This window comes from Ammospiza caudacuta, chromosome 1, assembly GCF_027887145.1.
Source record: "Ammospiza caudacuta isolate bAmmCau1 chromosome 1, bAmmCau1.pri, whole genome shotgun sequence".
Lineage (NCBI taxonomy): Eukaryota > Metazoa > Chordata > Aves > Passeriformes > Passerellidae > Ammospiza > Ammospiza caudacuta.
Window position 1 is genome coordinate 54,957,542 of NC_080593.1, and position 24,670 is coordinate 54,982,211.

The window sequence follows — 24,670 nt, forward strand, 5'->3', positions numbered from 1 at the left end:
CAGGTGTGGTCTCAACAATATTTTGTACAATGTCAGGCAAGCATCTCTTTATCTGTAGATATCCTATGGTTTATATGGCCTGGATGACCTTTAAACACTTCCTTGCCATGGCACTTTGACAGTCCATAACAATCCATAAAAAAGATAGTTTCTTTTATAATTTTCAAATTAAATTTATTCAGGATAGCTATTTTCATATGCTCTTGCACTGAAACTGTAACTTTGATACCTCTCTCTCAACCATGTGTACCACTTTCAGTGTGACTTTAAAGAACAGTTCTAGCTTTCCTCAGCCAAAATTCTGGCAATTGGTTTCTAAAGGTATAGCAACGATATACATTATTTTCATAGCCAAGGTAATAGTCTCTTGCAATTAACTGTATGGCCTTAAGGTTTAGCAGTGTGGTATTATAAGATTTCTCTTTTATTGCCAAAGGTAAACTGCACTGCTCATTCTTAAATTCATGGCCTCGAACCCAAGGATGCATAACACTGTAGCTCCACTTTAGATTCTAAATAGCTCCAAAGGCAAAACCCAAACCATAAAAGTTCTGCCTATTGTTTCTTAGCTTCAATTATGTTTGTAACACATAAAGAAAGCCGCTTGCGTACAACAAAGACAGTCAAGTCTTATTTTATGTTTTTAAAAATCAAGATGCAGCAGCTTCCAGAATTGTAGAAGACATTTAGGCTTCTGAAATCCTTCTCCTGACATTAGTGTGGGCCATTTCAATACTCATGATTAAGTAAAAAGTACAAAGAGGACCAAAGCTGCTACACGTAGGCTCTGATGGAAACCGGAGGATATAATGGCCACCGGAGCTGTGCTTGACAAGGCGCTACTGAGATGGATGATGTGATAAATAGGTATGATTCATGCTGATAAAAATTGAAACATTAATCAATATAGACACAGTAATTAATATTTGGGAATAATAAAATAGTTAAAAGTTGTAATACCAAAGAAGAGAGGGAGAGGAGGGGCTCCACCCCCACTCCCAGCAGATGTTCTCAAGGACCACAGGAAAGAAGCTGAAGATACAGTTGCTAAAAATGAGCAAAACCTGGTTGGGCCCTAGAAAATGCTAATTATAAGGGATTTATTGCTTTGATATGTAGATCTAGTGATATGTTAGTCTTGGCTTACATTGTACTGGCTTGATGCGCATGTGTAACCCAAAGGTGAATTAAAGGACACAGATGAAGACTACGAAATCTTCATCAGACGACCCCCAAAGACTTGTGCCACTAAATTGAGTGGCGGCGCATGCGTGGTAAAGGTGGTAATGAAGGCGGAGATAGAAGTATGACGAACCGAAAATAGGAGAAGATGGCATTGACACATGGCATAAAAGGGGGGAATCTTTACTTGGCAAACTTATACGTGATGTGGCAAGGGTCCAAGAGCCCTGCACTCCGTACCTCACGGTTATCTTTTGCTTATGCGCTATTATTGGAACCAAATTATCCCTTATTTTAATCAAATTATATTGTATCCAATTTTATATTTTTTATTTTAACGATTCAGTTAAAATTGCTACTACTTTTAATATTGTTTGGGGTTTTTTTATGATGGGATAATTGGGCAAACATAACAATGACAATTAAAGGGCCCGGACCGGGAGCACTGGCAGTGCTGCACACAACAGCGGCAGCAGGCAGGCTCTCAATGGCTCTTGGCTTCACTACACCCGAACCCTGATCAGGCGCCAGCTCATCAAGCACTGCGGTGGCTGCCTTCAGTCTCATCACAGCTGGGTGTACCATGGAGCTAGGAGATCATGCTGCTCTCCCTCAGAGAATCGATGGGTTTCAGCTTAAAAAAGCGTCTCGCAGCTAAGGAAGGTGGAGAGGAAACTTAGCTGGGCTGCGCCCTCCGTTTTGTACAGCATCGCCACCGCACTTCAACTGGGCTGAGGAACGAAAAAGAGCGGGGGGGAGGGAAGGAAACGCTTGCTTCCCGCCGAAACTACATTTCCCAGAGTGCCTCCGCCTCGCCGGCTTCCTGCCCTCCCATGACAGCTGCCTGGCTGCGCCATGGCGGAAGCCGGGGAGAAGGTAGAGACTGTCAATGCACTGTGGCCGCAGCGCCGAGGAGCGCGGCACAGAGCGGGACGGCGGAAGCGCGGGACCGGGGCGGGGGCACCTGGGAGCGGAGGGGCGGAGGGACAGTGGGACAGTGGGACAGTGCCTGTGCCAGGGGCAGAGGCCGGCAGCCAGCCCTGCGGGGTGCGGGGCCGTGGGAGGGAAGATGGAGGCAGCGGAGCCGGCGTCTGCCCGGGAGGGTGGGTTTAGAAGTGCGTCCGACGCCGCTGTGGAGCCAAGAGCTGTCTCTGCCGAGGGACAGAGAGACATGACCAAGTGCATTTCAACAAGGGAATTTTTTCTGAGAAAAAAACTTGAGGATTTTGGTGCTGTTTCCTTAATCGGGTGTTCTCCTAAAGCTCCCCGTCCCTAGATTGCTCTTTCCCAAGAAAAAATTAAAATAAAGGAAAAAATGCAGTTCCTGGCCTTTTCAGGTACTTTCTAAATGCTTGTTTGCTGAGCCAGTATTTGAACAGACAGCTGAGCTGTGCAGTATTTGTCAGTCATAAATGCCCAAAAGTGAGAGAGTCTTGGAAATACTTCAAGGTAACTGGCCGTGAGAAAGTGAGAGCATCTGGTTTGCACCTTCCCTGCTGACAGAGTTTTGTTGGGAGGGCTTGGCTTCCTTGGGGGAGAATTTTTTCCCCCAAGACTGATGAGTTTTTAACTGTGACAACCTTTGGAAGGATGAAACAAACTTGGACAAGTCTTCTCTAACAATACAGTAGATTAAACTAGCCTATGTTTTGCTCTCTTTGGATTGTGACAGGAGAGTTACTTTATTCATTTCAGTTTATTTCCTGTGGGTAGCATGCACACCTCTGTTGAAAGGGCTGTGTGTGTGTTGTGCGTGTGTTTCTGTAAAACTCAACTTTTGTATCTTTCAACTTCTGTCAGGTTTACATTATGAGCCTAAACACATAGTGGATTACATACAGTGTTTGTGAAACCAGGGGAAGGGAAAACCCTTTACCCATCATACTGGAGAGCCCAGTTAAGAATATTTTGAGAAGTTATGTTGGATCTTTTAAGTGAGAGATTATAATGGTGAGAGATTACTTCATATTTCTATGGTTTCCTGATCTGTGTTCCCTTACTTCATTCTGGGGCTACTTTAGCAACAGTGTTTGTCAGCTGCCTGAAGTGTACTGCTGATTTTCCCCTAGAGTCTGAGATTGCTAAAGACTGCTATTCCTACATGACTTTGGATTCTGGTTGTCTACAAATCCCTTTTTAGGGATTTCCTTTCCACAGTTACAAGGCTACTAAAAAGTGTAAGTGGAGGATAATGCTTTCAGTTCGTGCATTGGGAGGCAAGGCAAAGGAACCTAACAAAGCCCCAGGGCAATCATAACTACAGTTTACTGTTCAAGTTTGCCTAAACAAGTAGGAAAACCCAGGGAAAAAGCTTTTCATAGTAAGTTGCTACCAAAGTGAGTTTGTAGGTAAGTATCAATTCTAAGCACCTTCAGCTAAGTTCTTGTCAGAGAACAAATACAATATTTGCATTGCTTTCCTAAGCCAAAGCTCCCTTTGATTTTTTTCTATGTTATTTTTTTGCAGTAAAACATAAATGCCATGAAGCATTTACCTGTATTAGTATGCCATTTATGAAATGTAGTATCTGATATTGCAGTGCCTTGTGAATATAGTAGGGATACCAGGGTAGATGTCCTAAATAAAAATAGATAGATATTTTCTTAGTTCACATGGATTGATTATTGGAATCAATTTCTGGCGTGCCCTAATTTTATATGTCAATATCCTCTAGGGATGCCTTGCACATAACTTGTGGCTCAGTTAAGTGGCTCAGGTGGGTGTGAGGACCAGCTGCTGTCTCAGTAAGTGAGCTTATAACTCCATCCTGCACGTGTGTTGGTCTGACAGCACGGTGTTAGACAGTGAATTCATCCTGAAAGTAAGTTTCTGTTCCTAGACAACAAAAACAATTGGAACCATGAGGGGCAGATGTAGTTGGTGTAGCTGCACTAGCAGAAATGTCACTTGCTGTAATTCCTTTGTTTGGGAGAGATTTTTTTTTCCCCCACTCTATGTGAATACCACAAAATACCACAACAATAGTGCTATTAATTTTGATTTATTAAGGATTTGAGTAGGTTGCTCTTGCTATTCAGAAGAGAAAATCATCATTTTTTATTAGCAATCTGATGATACTTTGTGTTGGACTTTGTGTGTTGTTCTAGCTCATCCAGTCAGCTGGCAATATTACACCACACTGTTGTAGTTCAGTTCTCACTTGGTTATTGTTAAGATGCACAAAGATTGCATGTAACAAAATTGTAATTTCCTGAAAAGTTACAGCAGCTTGTGATTGGAGACTGGGAGATCAACAGACAAGCAGTTGGGCTTGCAAAGTTCAACCTAAACTTCAAAGGATGCCAGGATTTTACTCCATCTTCCCTTGATTCCCATGTACTTTTTACTTGCAATTTCCCAATTCATGACACAAGTGTAGACTACACTGATAACCCTTCTATAGGATGTGTATTTTAGAGGTGAGTCTGTCTGTAGTGTGTAAAATGGACTAAATGGATGTCAGTGATTGTGGTAACACCTTGCATGAAGCTTCCAGTAGCCAGTAGGAGTGCTGCTTTGCTTCTGTCCCATCTGCTGTCATGGTCATGATGGGCATCAATGTGAGCCTCCACTAATGAAAAGGAAGCCTTTGCTTTTGGTGTACAGGTCAGAATCAGTGCATTATATAAACATAGAAAAGAAATAAATATGAGAAACAAAAATTTACACTGGTTGTCAGTGCATTAAATTTTCTCCCTTTTCCATTTTTCTCTAAGCTGTTGGTAAGGGTGTAATTTATTTTTTTTTGTCTGGTCTGGTGGAATTCTGTACCTATTAATCTTACTCTTCAAAGACTCCCTTCATCAGATTTGAAATGCTGCTTTCTCTCTTACTTGTTCTTTGTTTATATCATATTTTATTGTTAAAATGCTTACATTCACTGCTGGTGTATTAGTTGTAATCCTTTATTGCTATTGATAAAGATAAATACGTTAAGTAAATCTTAGTTTTGCTGACTTCTTTGAGGAGGCATTTCATCAGCAGATTTTCTCAGTGAGCAGATGAGAGATGAGCTGGAGTTGACTTAAAAAAATTTTTTTCCAGGGTAGAAAGAATCATCTTGCCAGAGAGATGTTTTAAAGGTACAGTTGTTTCGAAGGCAGGAGAAAGCCACATCTTGCATTAACATCACATGGGAAGGAGAAAGTCATTGAATGCTGGATTTCTATGGAAAATGGTTTGAAATTATTAAAGTTTAAAATAAGTCTATTAACAGCTAAATAGTTAAATAGCCGAGGGGGCTTGTGGATAACTTGAGAATGCTGTTCTGCCATGAAAGTCAAGATATGGGCAGTTTCTTTGCAAAATTTACTACTGCTTCTGGAAGAGGGGAGGATAATCTCAGGGACAGATTCTCAGATCCCCCAGTCACTCTCCCTTTTAGGGTAACTAACAGCAGAGTCCCTGCTGCTCCTGAGTCTCACTGAGACACTGAAATGAGAGTGCAAGCACAAATCCAGTATGAATGACAAGGATGGAAACTCTGAACTTTGAGTTGCTTCTGCTTTGTCTTTCATTTCTTAGTAAGGGTTTAAAAGTACTTCTTAAAGGGAAATACTGCTCTGTTATGTATATGCATAGCTATTTACACCTTTGTTTCTTGTGTCCTTTTCAGGAAACCAGGTCTTACGAGGAATCAACAGATGAATCTGAGGTAACCCTTCTTAACATGTTTCATACTCAGATTTGTCAGCATGGTCAGTGCTAGTTTTTTTTGTCAATATGGAGTGAAAAATACTATTTCAGTGGTTGTTTTTAGAAATTTGGCCAGTATTATGTACCAAGGATTGTTACTCTGATCTTAAATTATTAAAAAGAAGCTGTGAATTGCTATTAGAAGCTTCTTTATATTAAAAAAAACACATTCACCCCATTATTGTATAATTATTTATGTTGAGAGATAAATTGAAGTGCATTTGCTTCTGTTTTGATAAAATGAAAATTTGTAAGTATAATTATATATGCAGTAATACTGCATCCAGGTAATTACTTTGTGGCTTTAATAGCTTCACAATCTCAACTTAATCATGTCCTGTAGACTCTCTATTCTTAAGATGATGTTTTGTCAACAATTGTCTCATTTTCTGGAGAGGTCTGCCTACACTGCTGTAGGTGATGGGAAAAGGGGGGCCTGCAGTGAAGAGAGGAAGGAAGCTGGAGAGAGTTAAGAGCTTGTCTCTGAGCAGTAATGTTATAAATAAAGCTCTCAGGAAGATTTTGTTTTTCACCAAGGGACAAATCTCCATGCTGGGTTTAAGCGCTAAGCAGACAGAAATCCTCATTTCTATGACAGCGGATAGTGCAGAGACTGTAGTGGTGGATTCTGAAAAAATCTTTTTGCAGTGGAAGGGGGCTTTGTTTCTTGTGAGATTTTTTTTTTTTTCTTTTTGCCGTTGAGTGGTTGTCTTCAGTGGCACTGAATGGCAATACTGGTGAGAAGCAGAGGTTTTTGGCCCTTTAACATTGCTCTGTGGAACAGCTGCCCAGGCCAGACTTTTTTTTGTCCAGTGTGAAATGCCTTCATTCTGAATAGTGCTTTGTGATGTGGAGATAAACAATCACTGGGCAATGTGTCAGTAGAATAGTAATCCTCTCGAGGCTTGACATTCACAGGATAGTGAGCACAGATACTTACCTGCTGAGGTGCTTTTTTTATCTTAAAGCTTATTGCAATGAGAAAATGGCACTTTTACTGGCCTTTCAAGATTTCAGCTTTAGCAAATCATTATTTACAGCAGAATTAATCACAAATGGGTTGCCAGGTTGGTGGAGGTTTACTAATTTTTCCCTTAAGAAAAATAGGCATTATGCATCTTTCACAAAATTTAAAGTCCCAAAATTTCAACTAGACCTATGTTAAAGTTGACATCTATTCTTAATGTTAATTTCACATGCAGAGAGAAGTGAAAAGAAAATTTCTATATTGAGAATGCAGATATTGGGTCTAAAGAACAATTGTCATTCTAATGTCTATGAAAATGCTTTGCATTAGCCATCTTTAAGTCTAGTCTTTAGTACATTGATCATCAGTATGAGAAATGAGTCCTCACTTTTAAAAATTTCAAAGGTTTATTAAAAGCTTAACAAAATACAACAAATGAGTGAATAAGGAAGGACAGCATGCTTGGAGTAGGTGACCCAGCAGCCACAAGCTGGCCTACAGAATGGCCGCTCTGTGTTTTACACCCCGGGGGTTGCACTGGACAGCCCTGTCCCCTCTTAAAGCCTGTCAGTCAACTCTTCTTCGCCGTTTACTGGTGGAGATCACTTTCTTACAGCTTGGTTGGAGGTCAGGTGTTGCCATGCTGTGTCTCCTAGTGACAAGCCTGCCCCCCTCCCAAATGCCCCTGCGAGGGGCACAGGCATCTGCCCTCCTTCCACATGTCCCCATTACCAAGGCTGTCCCTTGGGAACAGGACCGGGAGGGACTATGGAGAGAACAGAGGACATCTAACCAACAAATCACAATAACAATACTATACATTGATAAAACTTCTCTTAACATGCACATAATAGTCATCTCTTTATTGTGAGAGCCAACTATCATGTTACCCATCTATAACAATCAGCAAATAGCTAATGGAATGAAACTGATTGGACTGTTTCTAAAGATTGTTCAGATAAAGCCAAAATGGTAAAAGCACAAAGTGTAAAAATGTTGTCAGTGCTTGCTTATATTACTTGAAGTATGGTCAGAGCTTAGATCAAACTGATGGCTTCACTCCTAACTCTTGTGATCATAAAACTGTAATTATTTCTTCTGAATGGCCTGTAGTTTGAATAATCAGGGATGTATTTTATGGTGGTGGTTCTAGAATCAGAGACTCTGATTCCTGCAGCCTGTGTTGTTTTAGCCACTAAAAATATATTTATGGCATGGACTTCATAGACATCTTACCATAGTACTAAAAATTTTTACATATACAGTTACTCTTGCAATAAAATTAATTTAAATTCTTTGTATGAATTTTGAATATTGTTGAATATTGTTACTAATTATTCCAGAGGGCACATGACACACATCCGACTTACATTATAGATGTGCTTTCTGTTAGGGAGAAATGCAATATTAAAATTTCCAATTTTGAGTAAATTATACCCCTAGATGTGTAAATAAGTATGGATTTTTTTTTCTGATGTTTTTACCCTTCTGTGCCATTATTTTAGCAAAGGATCAAATATACATTAATTCTATCTCATGCAGGAACTCTCTTTCTATCATTCCTTTAGCATCTTCTACCAAATAAGATTCTAGTGCTGTTTTGCTCCCTGCTTGGTTTATTTGGAAGGACAGGCTCTTTAACAATTGCCAGGATGCCCATTTGCACAGACTTGGTGGTAGAACTTGATAGTAAGCCTCAGATGTGGAAGTCTGCAAAAACTGATTGTCTTGAATGTATGTCATCTGAAAGCTCATCAATGTAAGTTTGGTTCCAGCAATGGCTGCACAGGAAATTGAGTTCCTAAGGCTGCCCTGGTGTAAAATACTTCTCAGATGTTTGAGTGTGTAAAATGCAAAGGTATCAATGAGCAGAGATAGTGCATTTGTTCAGATCTTTCTTTCAATATAGAAATAGCTGAAATTACTAGTAAAATTTGTAGAACTGGTAGCACTTGTAGAAGTGTTGTTACATTTCTTTCCTGGTAACTACAGTACAGTTGGCACTTTCCTGTCATGTTCTTATATCTGATTTGGGGTATTACATCCTTTTTCTTTTCCCGTAGTTGGACTACAATATATTATGCCAGGCTATGATGAGGAAGCTGTATATCTAATAGTCCTTTAATTCTTAGGGGAAAACCTCCTTCTTTTGTGAAGTAATTTTACTCAGTCTTGAAACACAGGTATTTTCTTTTTGTATGTTTGGCTTTAGACATTTGGTTTTGGTGTTTTTTGATGGGGTTTTGGGGTTTTTTGGGTTTTAAATTTTTTTTTAAGTATATTTGCATTACTTATCCCAACCTTGTCTAATCATCACATATGCAGCCAGATTTAAGGGTGGATCTGAGCAGGTTTGTTTGGCTGAAAAATCCTGGTTTCAATGTGGTTTCATTGGCTTACTTAATTTTGTTTTATAGCACCTGAAGCTATATGTTTGGACTGTCACATTTGATGAGATCTAAAAAGTAGATAGCAAAGTAATCAGGCTTTTGGCTATTTGGAAACTGTGGAGGGAAAAAATATCCATAAATTATGTACAGCCTGAATCTGAATTTATTTTCAAATTATTTTTCTTCCTTGCAATGCATCTGTTGCTGTAAAATCTTTTCTCAGTTGAGCTGTTTTCTGTCAGACAGATAGTTATGTTTTGCCAACTAATTAGCAAAGAATAAAAGACTTAAAATTTTCTCCTCCATTCTAATTTACTACAGGGATTATTAGCAGATTGTGCTGATCCATCATGTGACTTTTTTACAGGAAGCACCCTTTCAAGAACAAATGTCCCTGGAATTATAAATGCGTGCTATGTCCCAAGAAAAGATACTTGATTATGTAAGGCATAAGTCACTGTTTGTGGTTTTGTTTCTTTTTTTGATGCTGCACTACAGCAGAAATTTTTTTTTGCAATTGTTTGTTTATTAAACTACAAAAAAAAAGCCATGTGGGTGCAGATGTTCTGCCAAGAGGTATTAGAATAGTATTTTGTAAAGACAGTACACTGATATCTGTATTCTTGCGTTTTTGTCAGACACATCAATGTGTTAGTTATCAGTATTGCATATATTTTCATTCCAGCACTTCCATTTTTTATTTGTCCCCTTAACATTTTTTTGCTGTTTTGGTCACTGTTACCCTGGGAGAGGGACATGTTTGTTCATTTAGTTTCTTGATTAGTTATTTAAACACTATATTAATAAATTCTATGAGAGTTTGTAGAAAGAAAGGTATTGTAGAAATTCCTGGTGAATCCAGTGCTCCAACTATTTCTGGTGGTTTAGAAATATCCCTCTCTGATACACTTTTACCACTGAGACTAGTGGTGGTTTATTCTTTAGGGCTTTGAAAACAGATCAGAGCAGGAACACAGCTAGGAGAAAATGTAAGCCTTAAAAAAAGGCAACTAAAAAGCCTTGATATTTTCTTTCTCTTTTCAGTGCACTCCAAGTTTTAGTCTTGTAGGTTGGGTCTGGATTAGGTCAAAGCAATTAAATCATTTCAAGTAAATAAAGCATCTGGTGAAAAAGGCTCCTTGTCATATTGTGTTTCCATCACAGCGTTCTCTTAACATGGGGTGTGGAGCACTGGGCTGGAAGAGGTAAGCTGTTCTGTGGATTGTAGCATTTGAAGGGGCATCAGCATTGCAAGAAAAATGGATGCTTGAAAAGTAGATGTGGCTACTGTACTTCAGTCTGAGTTGCCTTTTTTTGTCTACGGTTTGACCTTTTCCAAAGTAATTATTTTAATCATGCCACTTTTCCTTATTACTGAATAGTTGTACACTAGATTATTTTTTAAAATGTAAAACGGGAGAAAAATGCTCAAAAAATATATTCTGTTTCATATATTGGACATCTGAAGAGAGATTGCTTCTCTCTGTATGGCTTTAAATTAAATTGGCCTTTTGGGGAGAATGGAAGGAAAAGTTACATAAATTCCTAGTACTAAGTTCTCCTTATTGATGAGGAAATGTATCATGCAAATAATTTATCAGTTTGAATCAGTAGGGTGAACATAGTAAAATATTTATTGAAGTTTAAATGGAATCTTTTCCTGCATTAATTTGAAAAACAAGTTTGCAGTGACTAGTAACTAATATTATAATAAATATTATTAGAGGATTGGCTCGCAGGAAAGAAATGAATTATTGCAATATTCTTTTAAGATGTTCTGGTTTTGAATGAAAATTAAATACTTCATTTAATGAGCTATTAATATTAACCAGAAGTGCCTGTTCTATTTGTGTGTTGTGGAATACATAAAAAGTAAAAATGCTGCTGTGCTTACATACATTAAAAGCAATTGCAAAGCTACTGTGTTAGCAGAGTATGAAGACGTGGCTTTCCCAAAGCATTAAATGTATTTCACTGTATGGAATAACACTCCTGGCTGCAAAAAGAAAGTAATGGTGAAATTCAGCTCTTCCCCAGTGGTGGGTAGGTGAGCTTCAAAATCTGCTGTTCTCAAAACCGCACTGTCAGCATTTCCTATGCAGTAGATCACAAGGTGGCAACCGGGTTGCTTGAATAGTGTTCACAGGGGAAACAAATGTTTGCCCAAGTTCCTTACTCAGCAAAAGGACAATAAAAGTAGAAATCCGTAGCTTCATTGATATTTGGACTGAGTTTGGATTTTTCTGTGCTGGAATTGGATTTGGACATGGAAGATGAAACAGCCTATCCTGTACTGCCTCTATAAAGCGCACTTGGTGTGGATGGATGTATCCTGTGTTTTTGAACACTGAAGTGGATTTGGAAGTTTCAAGTGTTCTTTTTCATGCACAAAACCATCAGCAAAATAAACTGAGGTAGTTCAAATGAAACCAAATTATATTATATTGACTTTCTACTACTATTTTTTTTAAACATGCCATTTTATGAGGATTTGTCATGGGCAAGTATGTCATCTCTGTGTTACTTACGCTTTGAAACTTGGCTGATGCCCAGCTCCTTCAAATCTGTAGGAGTAAATCTTCAATTGGTGTTGTGCAAAAATAGTCTAATATTCTGTATGTCACAACAGTTTTGTGAAGAAATAAAATGCTCCCTGTTTTGTCTTTCATCTGTGTCATTTCATACTGCAAATGCAGCCCATTTTGAGACATTCACAGGCAGCCATGTAATCTTAATTCCATGCTCCTGGTGTATATCTGCATTTTCCCAGAGTATTAAATAAATCCCTATGGAAAATGCATGGTGAGAACAGAAAGTTGCTGTGTGAAATTTTACCATCCTAATCCATATATACCAATTTTACAGCTAGGTACTGGAAAAGCGTTGGTGATTGCCTTATGAACAGTTGTAAAGGAATGAGATCAGAGGTTATTCATGTTTTTCACAGAACTACCATTACTGTATTTTAACCATAGAATTAGGGGAAAATATTTTTAGCAGCATAAGTCACAAAACATGCTGTCATAGTTTAGAAATTTCAGTCTTCGTGCCTTTTTTGTGTACCAATAGTTGCAGATTTCTTGTACAAGTTGAAAACTGTAATGGGTTTCTAGCTTTTATTCACTATTGCTCTATCTGCTTTTGAACCAGTGACTTCGGGATGAAATGCTCTTTGCTATTCTCATTCTTAAACCAGTTGTTTTTTTTTTCTGCTTTGTTAAAATTTTCCTTTAGGAACAATTTTTTTTAATGAAAGTAATGGAGGAAAAGAGATTTGTGTTCTCTCAGTGAGCTTCCAGAGGGTCTGGTAAAGTGCTTAGGATTTAAATTCAGCACAGTAAATAAAGCAACAACTTGCACTAAAACCGTATTCCAGTTTTGGTATTGTCAAGCAGCCGGGTTAAAGGCCTTGGTCTGAGTTTTTCTTGGTATTCTGTTAATGTTAGAGATTTCATTGCATTGATAGAAATTGAGTTAGGATCCTAATTCTGAAAATAGCATAGATAGTCCCTTTATCACTGAGGTAGGAGCTGAAGTCTGGAAACCATATCCTAGGGATGGAGAAATGGTAATGATGAAGCTGCGCTTCATAACAGTTACACAGCCTGTTACAATAATTGTCCTTGTTTGTTCTGTGGCACTTGATTCTTCAGCAGAGGTGGATATATCATCCAAAATAGTGGGGGATGGAGTGCTTTCTTCTGTTTGGTTCTGGATTTTTTTTCTTCTGAAAGAAAGCCAGGTAAGACCTAGAAATGGCCAATCAGGGAAGCTGTGTTTGCATCACTTTAGAACACAGAACATTTGTTTTTTCTTTCTAAAAAACAAATATGGGGACATCTACTTGAGGAGCTTTAATAAATGAGTTTGAGGTGTGTGATGGGTTGATGCTGGGCAAATGCCAGTGCACCTATGAGAATCATTTATTAATTTTTTCTGCTATAGTTAAGCAGAGGGAGGGGAAAGAAAACTCAAGGGGTGAGATAAGGATTAGGAGAAAACACTTTAAGGGCAAAACAGGCTTAAAACTCTAAAAAGTATAAAGGAAGAAAAATTCGTTAACAGAATTAAAAGAGGATAATGAGAACTAAAATAAACTTTCAGAACGCCTTTCCCCCCCATGCACTTCATGAATTACAGGGAAACTTGTATTATTGTCCTCACCATAGCTTTCAGAAGAATTTTAGCTCTGACACTTGGAGCACCTCCTCCTCTCCCTCCCTCTTTTTCACCTACCTTAGTGTTCTCATGCTTTTCTCATGTGTCTTCACTTTTCCCTTTTCTCTGACTCAGGAGAGAATTGGTGTTTGTCGGTGTGGTGGGTTTTAGCACTGGTTAAATACCAGTGCACTCACTAGAATATACTTACTTATTTCTTGTTCTGAGATAGAATTAGGAGGAAGGCAAAGTAGGCTCGAAACTTGGAAAGGGTATAAAGAAAACTTTATTAACAGTAATGGAAAGAAAGAATAATAAGAATCAGAATAAAACTTTTAGAACACTTCTCCTCCCCCCTACAATCTTTTGTTTCTCACTAACAACATACAGAAACAATTCAGTCAGTTTATCACTTCTAGAATAGTCTTTCTTTAGGTCACTTAGGGAGAGAAGTCCCTCTTGTTAATTTACGGAGACTTTTCTACAAGAAAACAGTTCTCTTGTGGCTTTTAATTTCCACAAATAGCCGTCCTGAAATCTGCAATCGTGAAGTCCCTCCCATTTTTCACAGCCTTCCCAACAGCTACGTTTATGGGCCATGTCAGCTTATGAGGTACTATTTTAAGGATGAGCTGTTCAAGAGAAAAGGTTCTCTTTATCTGTCTTTGAGATCATCTCTGAGAACAGAGATCTTCTTTCCCTGGGGCAGACAGTCTTCATCACTTTTTTTCTCTCTCTGTTCAAACTTCTTGTGGGATCACAGCTACTTCAACATTTGCTTACTTTAGCATAGAGGCTTTTGCTCATATCTACAATTTGAGCACTTAATCGCTCCATACTTGCAATGAGTTACAGGGAAAAAGAGTCTGATGGTTCAATTACATTCTTCTCTGTAGCTTTACAAGAGTATTTCAGCCTCAAGAGCAAGGCATTTTTTCATCCCTCCAGTCTGGGACTTGACTCTTTCTTCACTGACCTTGGTGTCTTCATGTTGTTCTGCTATGTGTTCTCACTCTGTCCTTTTTTCTCACTTGAGGGAGGATTGAAGGTCTGCAAGTCTTACCTGTGCACTGAAAGAACTGGGGGCTTGCGTGGGGCCTGCAGATGGTCATGTGAGCCCAGCCAGGGTCGGTAGCTTGCGGCCAGAGCCATGACTGGGCTGGGCTGGGGGAGCGGCCAGAGCCGTGGCTAGGATGGGCTGGGCTGGGGGAGCGGCCAGAGCCATGGCTGAGCTGTGATGGGCTGGGGGAGCGGCCAGAGCCATGGCTGGGCTGGGATGGGCCGGGGGAGCGGCTGGGATCTCCGCAGCCAGGCCGAGGCTCTGCTGCAGCCCGCCAGGGGCCGATGGCCTCCCCTGCCCTCCCCCTGCCCAGCACCTGATGGGGCCGTGGCAGAGCCCACCCAGCCCGGCCCAGCTGAGATGGAGGCCGGGCTGGCCTTGTTTCCTGCTCAAGCCAGAAGCAAAAGTAAACGTCTTGGGAGGTTTTGTCTTTAACATGTGTATTCACAGAGGCGCATTTAGCTTACTCAGTGGTTTAACAGATTGTCAGTTCTTAAAACTAATTACTGATTGGGTTTTTGTCAGACACGGAGGAAACTGCAAGCAGCTTTTCTTAGGAAACTGTTGAGGCACTTCTGTGAATGCCTCCAATGCAAAACCAACACAGCGGGTTCATTTGTTCTCAAGTTCTACCAATTGAAACAGTTTTTGTAGAATTCTGCAGTGCTGAAAGGTTAATCTTGTCCAGCCTCTGCAGTCAGGGAATTGGTCACTGTGCCTCTCTCTCGGTGACATGGGCTCTGCCGGCACTGTGCAAGCCGTGGCGACTGCCAGCTCCACTCCGCGCCTTTTCCTCATTCAGGACACCAAAAAAAGAAAGGCTGCTGCCACTGCTTTTGTCTTTCTGTCTGCACCATGGCTGGTTAAAAGTGTCCAAGTAAATAAAGTCCATTACAAGCCATGTTGAGAGAGCTGCAGCCAGCCGGGGTGCAGCAGCCCCCTCTGGGAAAGGGGCCCTGTGATAGTGTTCACAGGGGTCTTAGGATGAGGGAAGAGACGAGGATCTGACTCCATGTTTCAGAAGGCTTGATTTATTATTTTATGATATATTAAAACTATACTAAAAGAATAGAAGAAAGGATTTCATCAGAAGGCTAGCTAAGAATAGAATAGGAAGGAATGATATCAAAGGCTTGTGGCTCGGGCTCTCTGTCCGAGCCAGCTCACTGTGATTCGCCATTAATTAGAAACAACCAACATGGGCCAATCACAGATCCACCTGTTGCATTCCACAGCAGCAGATAACCACTGTTTACATTTTGTTCCTGATGCCTCTGAGCTTCTCAGGAGGAAAAATCCTAAGGAAAGGATTTTTCATAAAAGATGTCTGTGACAGGGCCCCAGCTGGCCCCCTACTCAATTGTACAGAGCAGAGAGCAAGAGAGCTTCCTGCATTTTCTTCATTCTTGAATGTGTTATTATAGAGGCATTTCCAGCCTTTCTAATCAGCTTAGCAGAGTGCCAGTTTTCCAAACTAGCCAATGATTGGTTTTGCCAGGCTTGGAGGAAGCCACTAACAGCTCCTCACGGAGAATCACTTCCACGGCTGACTTTTTCCCTCTTCACCAAAAATCAGTTATTGCAAAATCAGGTGCTATCTTTTTAAGGACCAAATTAAATTCTAAATTATACTTCATGTATTTCTTGATTGTAAAGAGTAACAATCTTCTAGAGGTTTTGCAACAATGAAAATTAAAAAAAAATATTTGTTGTGAATTTCCAGCTATGTTTTCAGAATTAATGATTATTTAAATTATTTCTAGACTATAACATGGGTTCCAGTTGGTGTGAGAAGAAACAGGATTTGGGCTAGGGTTTTTTCCTGACTTCCATGTCAGAATGGCAGGCAACAGGTTGTCTTGTGTGCAGTTTCTTTCAAAAGTGGCAGCATCAGAGGCAAACACCAAAGAAGCCTGACATTACAATGGAAGAACTTTGAGTAAATAGCTGTCTCCTGTACAATGATAGTGTTACATCCTCATTGCTCACCTCAGTAATTTGCATCTTTTGACAATTTTGACTTCGAAAACTTTCCAAAGAAAAACCTTTATCCTACCTCTATTCTGACCAGAATTGGTCATCATCTTCAAATAGATTTTTCCCAGTGATGCTGAGGAAATACAAGACTCTACTGGTATGCACACATAATGCAGTTAATAGTGGGTCAGATTACTTGAAGTTGAACATGTTTGCTTTAAAGGTAGAAGGAAGTGGACAAATGTCCAGAAATATTCCTGGGTTCCTTCTGATAATACACCAATTTAATGTGTAGAGTTCAGAACTTCTACTCCTCATCTTTAAAGTACAAGTTATATTCTGATGCTGCAGTCATAAGGCAATAGTAGGATTTATAAAGACCAACTGTTTTGTGACTGTGAAATAGGAATATAACGAGGAAGAGGGGGAGAAAGCAAATTTACCTCATCACAGGTGTAATCCAGTTGTTATTGTACTTAACGTTGTGAGCAGGGTAAGCATTTAGTAGGTAAAGATTAGGAGTTTTTCTTCATCCTCGTGTTCTTAAAAAAAGAAACAAAATAACCTATTAATTGGTTTTACCAGATAGTGCAGGGACTTTGGCATGGTCAGGGGCGGAAGTCAAAGGGATCTCTCAACTGTGTTGTGACATGATGATGTCATTTCCTTAAATTCATCAACAGATGTTAGCAATTTGTTACAATTTGCTGCTTAATATTTTCTACTTTTATTAGCCCTCCTGCATGTGTTAAGTCATGTGTTGCTCCCATGTGATATTTTCACTTGCAGCAGGTTTTTTTCCTAGATATTTTTATTCATTTGCCATATTCCTTTGGATTGCAAATGAGCAGTGTGTTCATTTGCATATGTCAATCTCGAATTAGTAAATAAAATTCCTTTATTCCTTCCATGTATTATAAGAACGTCTGTGTTTTTAATATATGGAAAGAGGTCGTGGAAATACAGGATGGCAATTGTCTGCATTGCCAAATCCATTTGCTCAGTGGTCAGTCTTGATCTCTGTCCTCTGAATGTCTCTGAGCTCTGTGGATCTGCTGCTGTGATGGGAGCTGTGGCCTGCCTTTTGCAAGAACCACCTGTAGTATATTTGGTGAGCTGTTCATGCTGGATTCTGGTGTCCTGTGAACAGCTGTTTCATGTCAGGCTATAAGCAGTCATTAAAAACCCTGTATTGGGAAGCTGTGTCATGAGGGTTGCCTGGCTGGAAGTGAGCTTCTGACTGAGGACATGGTAGTTTTGGAGAGGAAGAAGATGGGGTTCTTGGCAGGCACACTGAAAAGTGTTGAAATTGGACTTGTAGTTTAGGCTGAGAGGGCTTGGTAAAGTGTTTGAGGGAAGTTAGGGTATCAGCAAAGATCCATCTGAGGATTACAAGGGGATGGAGCAGAGGAGAGTTGTAAGAGGGGGCTTGGGGAAGACTTGTGAGCCTTCAAGACTTGCAGTCTTAAAAGTGGAGTTTAAGTGTTAGAGTGGGAGCCAGGCCCTTTATGTTTTTTGTATAATTGGATTATAGGCGGTTGGATTGACTGGTACTGTGAAGGCAGTCCTTCAGTCCTTTAACCTTCATAATATTGTGGTGGGGCAGAGTCACTATTTTCCTTTTCCATTTGTGTCCCAAAACTGAGAGTAACCCTGTCAGCAGACCCCATCCTACAGAGCTGTAATGGAGAGTTGCTCTGCCTGCATCTTGCCTTGTTGTCCAAATCAGCAAAGTTGAAGAATTTGCTCATTGTCTTAGCTGACCAAGGGTGTCTAAACTGAAGCATTATTTCCAGGGTGAAGAAACTGTATGGTTTGTCAATTACTGTCACTAGATACAAGAAAAGTATGGCAAGTCTTAGTTTTTTTAGCATACAGCTACTAGAAAATGTTTTGGTGTGAAATATGATAAAGAAGGAAGTGAAAAATTATGCACATGGATATTCACGGGGTGATATTGAGAATATAGAGGCTTCTGTCTGATTGTCTGGATTACCAGATGGTCTGAGCCACATTTAGCCTGAATATAATGTGGGTAGAGAAAACTAGAGATGACACATAAGTGAACCTGCTTGTCTGAGGGACTTAGTGTTAGATATTTTCCCTGTAGATTTTGGGGAGTGGGATTCAGCAAATGTAAAATCAGATTAATCTGTAAATCCCTATCTCTTTACCTTGAATGAATGAAGATTAGTTGGGTCCTAGCAAAGGTCTGAGGCTGAAAATAGTCACAATTTCTTTATTGGGCCAAAGGAGGCATTATGACCCATTTGGTGCAGCTCCCAGATATAGAAATGCTGTGAAGGTTTAAATAAAAAGCTTTATCTATATATTTTGTTGGGTAGTACTTGTCTTGTCATGGAAATCTTGTGGCAGTTAACCTTAAGTTTGTAAGGTTCTTGTTGGGCTCCCTTGTCCAAAGTAAGGTTTGCACAGCCATCCTGGGTGCAATCCTGCCCTTCCCAGCCATTCTGGTGATGAAAAGGGTTTGCAGAGAGCCAGGGGGTCAGATGTTGGTGTAAAACCTCACTGATGATGTTCCTTTCATAGCAGTCTGGTTAGAAGTCATCCATTCTACTTCTCAGCCACACACCAGACACTTGGCTAAGTACTCTTTGCGCCCATGTCAAATAGCGCATTTACAGATGAAAGACCATTTCCAGCCAACCTCACAGGCCCTCAAAACTAAAGCTGAGACAATCAGTCAATGCCCTGATTAAGACATAATTTCTATTAAAAAAATTAGGATTTGGAGGTGGTTATACCTTGGATCAAGTCAAGATGTCAAAACCAAGGAAAGTAATAAATTATGTTGGCAACTGTGTTCTGCTGGGTATTTTGCTGCTCTTTGAGCTTCTGCACATATCCAAGAGAAATAAGGAACTATCCCTGGAGACTTCATTTTGGCGTTTGAGGTCTTTTTATGTTGGTTTCTATTTCTTTTTATATTTGTCATTGAATTTCTGTGAGAAGTGGAGATGCCCCCAGTGGAGCACTAAGGAGGTGTTCATTTTTGTATAACTTAAAATACTTTTTGTATTCATTTTTGCATAACTTAAAATGTTCTATGAGGTTTTATTTTAATTCAAAAATAATTTGAGTTGTTTTCTTTGGTTCTACTGGAGATTTTCATATAGTGTGTAAAATAGTAATTCTGGAGCTCTAATTAGCTGGTTTAATTTTTTTCTTCTGTGTGATAGTGATGACTATTTAAATAAATAAAGTGCTGATATGGTTTCTCAAGGCCTGACCTGTATTAAATGTCAAGAAACGTTACTCCCACAAATTTCCAAGTAGTAGTCTCTTCTCACCTTTTTGCAGTAGTATTGGGGTTGCACTTTCTGCAGCAGAGTGAGGTTTTTTTGTTTGGTTTTGTTTTGTTTTGTTTTTTTTTTAATAAGACTTTATAATGTGTCCTAAACATTAAATGTTCAGACACACGGAGGCAGAGCATTTAAATGACCCAGAAAGCTAGAGGGTGTTGCAATTTAGGAATAGTACTCCTTGCTTTAGTGCTCTCACTGAGACTCTTACAAACCACATGCTTCTTGCTTGCTCCCCTCCTCCCCTTCCCCTGGGGTGGGCTGGAGAGTAGGGGACACAAAAGGGAAAGATGATGGGTTGAGATAGGAACAGTTTCCTGGAAACAACAATGAGATAAGAAAATGAACAGTAACAGCACAGTGCTAATAACTAAAGTGTACAAAAGAGAGAGAGTGATTCACATGTGAAAATACTCACACCTGCTGCTCTGGGTTGGAACCAGCGTTACCCAACCCATCCTCTGATCAACCAGAAGGAACCCTTTCTCCTCAGAGAAGGGGTTCCTTCTCTTCAGTGTGAGTCCTCTCCACACTTGGCAATGGCATAAGTGGTGTAGGATAGCCTCTCTGTCCTAGCCATGCCTCCCCTGGTTACTGCAAAAATGAACTCTGTCCTGGCCAGGAAGAAATTAAGTAATTCACCATTTTTCTTATAATCTCTGAAATCAATGGAAACTTGAAAGAAAGCATGTAAAAGAAGAAAATTAACTGTAGAGTTTTTGTTTATCTTGTCTTTTTTTCTTTTTCAGACATAGCCTTTTAAGAAGGCCTATGACACTAGGTCTTTGTTGGAGTAGGGTGTAAGTGTGTCCTTTTTGAAGTTGCTTCAGTGATTTCAGCTGTCTTTGTATTGGAGTTTCAATGCTTTGCAGGATCAAAACTTGCAGGCATAAACAAGGCTGGAATGGACATTTAGAGTGATAGCAATTTTATCTGAGACCGGACAGAAGATGTGCAGCAAAGGGGAAGGACACTTGCCTTATAATGTATGCAATGTTTATTTCCATAAAGGCTTTGAAAAACTTTGAGGGCAAATTGTGTGGTAAGGATGACACTTTGGCTATCAGTACTTGTAACATAATTTGAGTGTCTGTAATCAATAGAACAATGTTCGTGTGACAGTCTGTCCTGTAGGCAGATCCTCTGCTCCAGGAGCAAATGTGGGCTAATGAAATAACTCTGGGAACTGCCCACAGGTTCCTTCTGGAAATTTTCTTCACAGGGACTGATTTCAGATTTTTTTTCTTTTTTCCTACTCATGGTTCCAGCAGAGCAGTTCCTGTCGGCAAAGCTAGGAAATATGGGGCCGAATATCTGAAGAAGGTTGTGAACCTGAGTTCGGAAAGGCTGGCGAGAGTCCCTTGCAGTGGTAGTGGCCTGTTGAGAGAGCTTGTTGCACATGTGTAGCTTTTGTTAGTTTTGTAAATCCGTTCCAGAAGAAGAGTTGATATTCCATAGGTACTGGGTGAATGAGAAGGAATTTGTTTTCGGTTCAGGAGTGTTCAGCAATGACAACTGGAAGAGCTCTCAGTATGAAGGAGTTTGTATTAGTCTTAGGGATACTAATCAGAGTATTTAATTCAGTTGGAAATGTGCTTTCAGTGAGAAATGTTTATGGATGCCTGTTCTTTACAGCATATTTTAGCGATATGCCCGCTAGCCTTAGCTTTAAAAGGCAAGTGAAAAATCAAATGGAGTATGAGTTTCAAGTTAGCATTCCTGTTGTTGAAAAATGCTCATTATTTATTTTATCACATCACCTTCCTCCTGACAGCTCTGTGGGTCTCCTTGCCTTTCAGAATTTAAGGCTGCCATGTGTGCTTTACAAAATTGCTTTACACATTTTGTGCAGTAAATATTTATTTTTCTCTTAAAACATTTGTCAAGAATATAAAAATTTAGTATTGTTATTTCAGATAATTTTAGGCGTTAAATATTGAAGTAGTATTAAGTGTTGGTACGAAAAGCAGTGTTACAAAATTTATTTTCAAATTTTTAGAATCCTCTAGGAGGGTTTAATTAAAAGTGTCATACAGTTAGTAAAAATACGTGTAAATTCAGCAATTGATTTTTAAATTATTTTTTCCCTTAAAAAAGGAAAGCTGTGAGTTCTCTTGTATGGGGTAAATTTCACTCTGTTTGTATCTTAGCTTTACTGCAAGTCAGGACTTGTACTATTCCTCTAGGTTGTCATAGAAACACAGCTAACTGACATCTCAACTCAGGCTGCTCATGGTTTAATTTGTGGGTTTTCAAGATTATTAAAATTTAACAAAAATTATTGATTTGCTTTTATTAACACTGGCTTGTGTTTACTTTAGAAGTTCAAACTGCATAAAAGCTTTTCCTAGTAGAAAAATACCTTTAAAATTATTAAACCCTGATACTCTAAATAAGAGATCATCAAATTCATTTAATATATCAGTGTCTGAAGCAGTAATCTTGAATTTTTGAAAATCACCTTTTTATTTCATATTGATTACAGTAAAGTGCTCCAACCTCATTTCAATTCACCTTTTAGCTTGACTTTTATTTAACATACAAGATACCTGTCAAGAAAGCGTGAAATAGGTACATCATCATGCCTAATATTTGGAGTTTTCATTTTATTAACTTACTTTGAAGCCATGGCAGAATGCTGGCAGAATGCTTTGGTGCACTGACTTTTGAAAGTATATATTTTTTGTATATGCATGTGCAGAAAAAATTACGTAGTTTTCACTCATAAATAAGACAGGTAAAACTTATTTAGAGTAACTTTATTTAATGGTCCATGGATGAATGATTTTATGCAAACTACTCCAGAGACTGGAATTAACTTTTCATGTTGGTTGCACATTGGATGTCCTGGCCCCAGCAACATGTGGGATCTTATAAAAACTAGATGACTGGCATTCAATTTTTACTTTTATGGATTTATTCAATGATCGCCCATGCATTTCAAGTATAATCTTTGTAAGCAATGTATAAAATACAGTAATGTGTTAATTGTTATAATGGACACATACTTACTTACACTCTCCTTCCATCAAATGTATGCTTTTTACTTTGACTTTACCTCCTCCCTCTACCTTGTAGCCATTTATTAACGATCTGTAGGCATGAGGAATTTGACTGATTTGTATACAGACCTGTAATTTGACATTGTCATTCTGTCTAGTAACAACTTTGTTCAGTGTTAGATTTACTGAATAAAATTGTTTCTTAGTGGACATTTTGACATCCCACTTCATACTCCTACGTCATGCACTGCTGACATCCCTGTATTAATCTCATTTGTATTCTGTCATAAAACTCTCACGTAACATTTTAAAACACTCTCTTTGCAGCATATTTCTATAAGCAAGGGACTAGGTATTGGGTGTCTCCATAGGTGTATATGGCTTTTTTGTGTTTTGTATGAGGTTATGTACATGTTACCATATATGATGGTAGCACACATAGTAAATGGCTGTACTATTTAACTTGGAAAAGACTGGCTTTAGTACTGCAAAAGCAATTTTAAAAAATGTGGTTTTTTAACCTGTTAACATGTCTCTCTTCCAAATTTATTTTTTGCATCATATCTACAAGAAAGTGCTGCACAAATGCAGTTCTGCTATAGGCTGATACTGTGCGTTTTTAGGAACTGGAAGGCAGTGGTTGGTGGGAAGTCAAGGCACTTCTTTAACTAGACCACTGCACTGGTATATTCTGGTTGCTTAAGAATGAAAGATGTTTTATATGGAAAACATACTTGTTGGGGAAGATGAAACAGGAAAACCTTATAAATATGATTGCCTGGCAAAAGATTTTGAGAATATAGAAACTATAAGTGAGATTGAAATGAAAGCAAGCTTTGAGATACCTTAGTTACTGAACAACTGGAAAACAATGGTGTGGCCGGACTGGAGGTAATCCTCTTTTGATGAAACAAGACCCTCTGCTTGCAGACAGGTCCAAGGCTCAGAGGGCTCAGAGCAGACCCTACTAGCTTGGCAGAAGGGGTCCAAAGAATAGATTTAGGGTTTAAAATGTAACACAGTATGGTAATATAATGATTCTTGTAGGCTATGTATAAATGCTATAGGATTTGCATCTTGTATTAGATTGGTTAGTGAGAATTAGAATATTCAACACAGAAGAAGAGTTAATGTATGGTAGCAAGAACCTCGCTCTTTACCTTCTCCCTCTCTCGGGCCTGCTCCAAGCTGTGGCTGGCAGCTCCCAGCAGGGCCCTGCACCCAGGCCCTTGGCAAGCAACCCCAAGTTCCACAACCTGGCTTCAAGGATCTCTCTTCTCTGTCCGTCCTGACCGTCCTGTCCCCCGTTGCTCCCACACATACTCAGTGTTGATGTATTCATTATAGTCAATAGCAAATGTAGGAGAATATTATTGCAGGTATGTGTTTCCCAGTGAGGACCAAGGGATATGTAAGGGTTTGTGTATGTCTGTGCATGTATAAGATTGACTGAGACTTACTGAAGCCTGTGGAATCTCTCTGGCATTGTACCTCTCTACGCCAGCTGTTACAGATAGATGCCTATGACCAAAGAGCTATTTTTCAACTAGGATTTTATTTTCCTAAGTGATAAGCATGTTGGGTCTTCTTTGAGCAATAAATTTGCTGCTTGGGGTTTTTTTTGGGGTTTTTTTGTTTGTTTTTTTTTTTTTTTTAGCTTGGATTCCTTTCTCTTCACTCTTTCCCCCATGGTCCTTCCTTGCATTTAAGTAGTGACTGGGTGATAATACCTAACATGCATGAAAAGAGCGGAACGCTTCAGTATTTACCAGAAAAAGATCCTAACATGCAGAAGATAAAGGTGATAGGAGTATAATGTGTCCAGGTTCTCTTCCCAGAAAACATATTTATAGTATTTTTTTTTTACCATAAGCCCATTGGTGGATTTTATACAATTAACTTATTCCTAGTGGATT

General features: G+C 39.2%; 1 protein-coding gene across 1 annotated transcript in view; it reads left to right on the forward strand.

Moving 5' to 3' along the window:
- Positions 1–2,010: 2,010 nt before the first annotated feature.
- VPS41 (VPS41 subunit of HOPS complex) overlaps positions 2,011–24,670 on the forward strand; it is a 112,013-nt gene continuing 89,353 nt past the window's right edge. The window contains exons 1-2 of the mRNA XM_058825332.1: positions 2,011–2,058; positions 5,798–5,836. Of these exons, the coding sequence (XP_058681315.1) occupies positions 2,038–2,058; positions 5,798–5,836 (60 nt within the window). The 5' untranslated portion in view covers positions 2,011–2,037. The remainder of the gene's footprint in view (positions 2,059–5,797; positions 5,837–24,670) is intronic.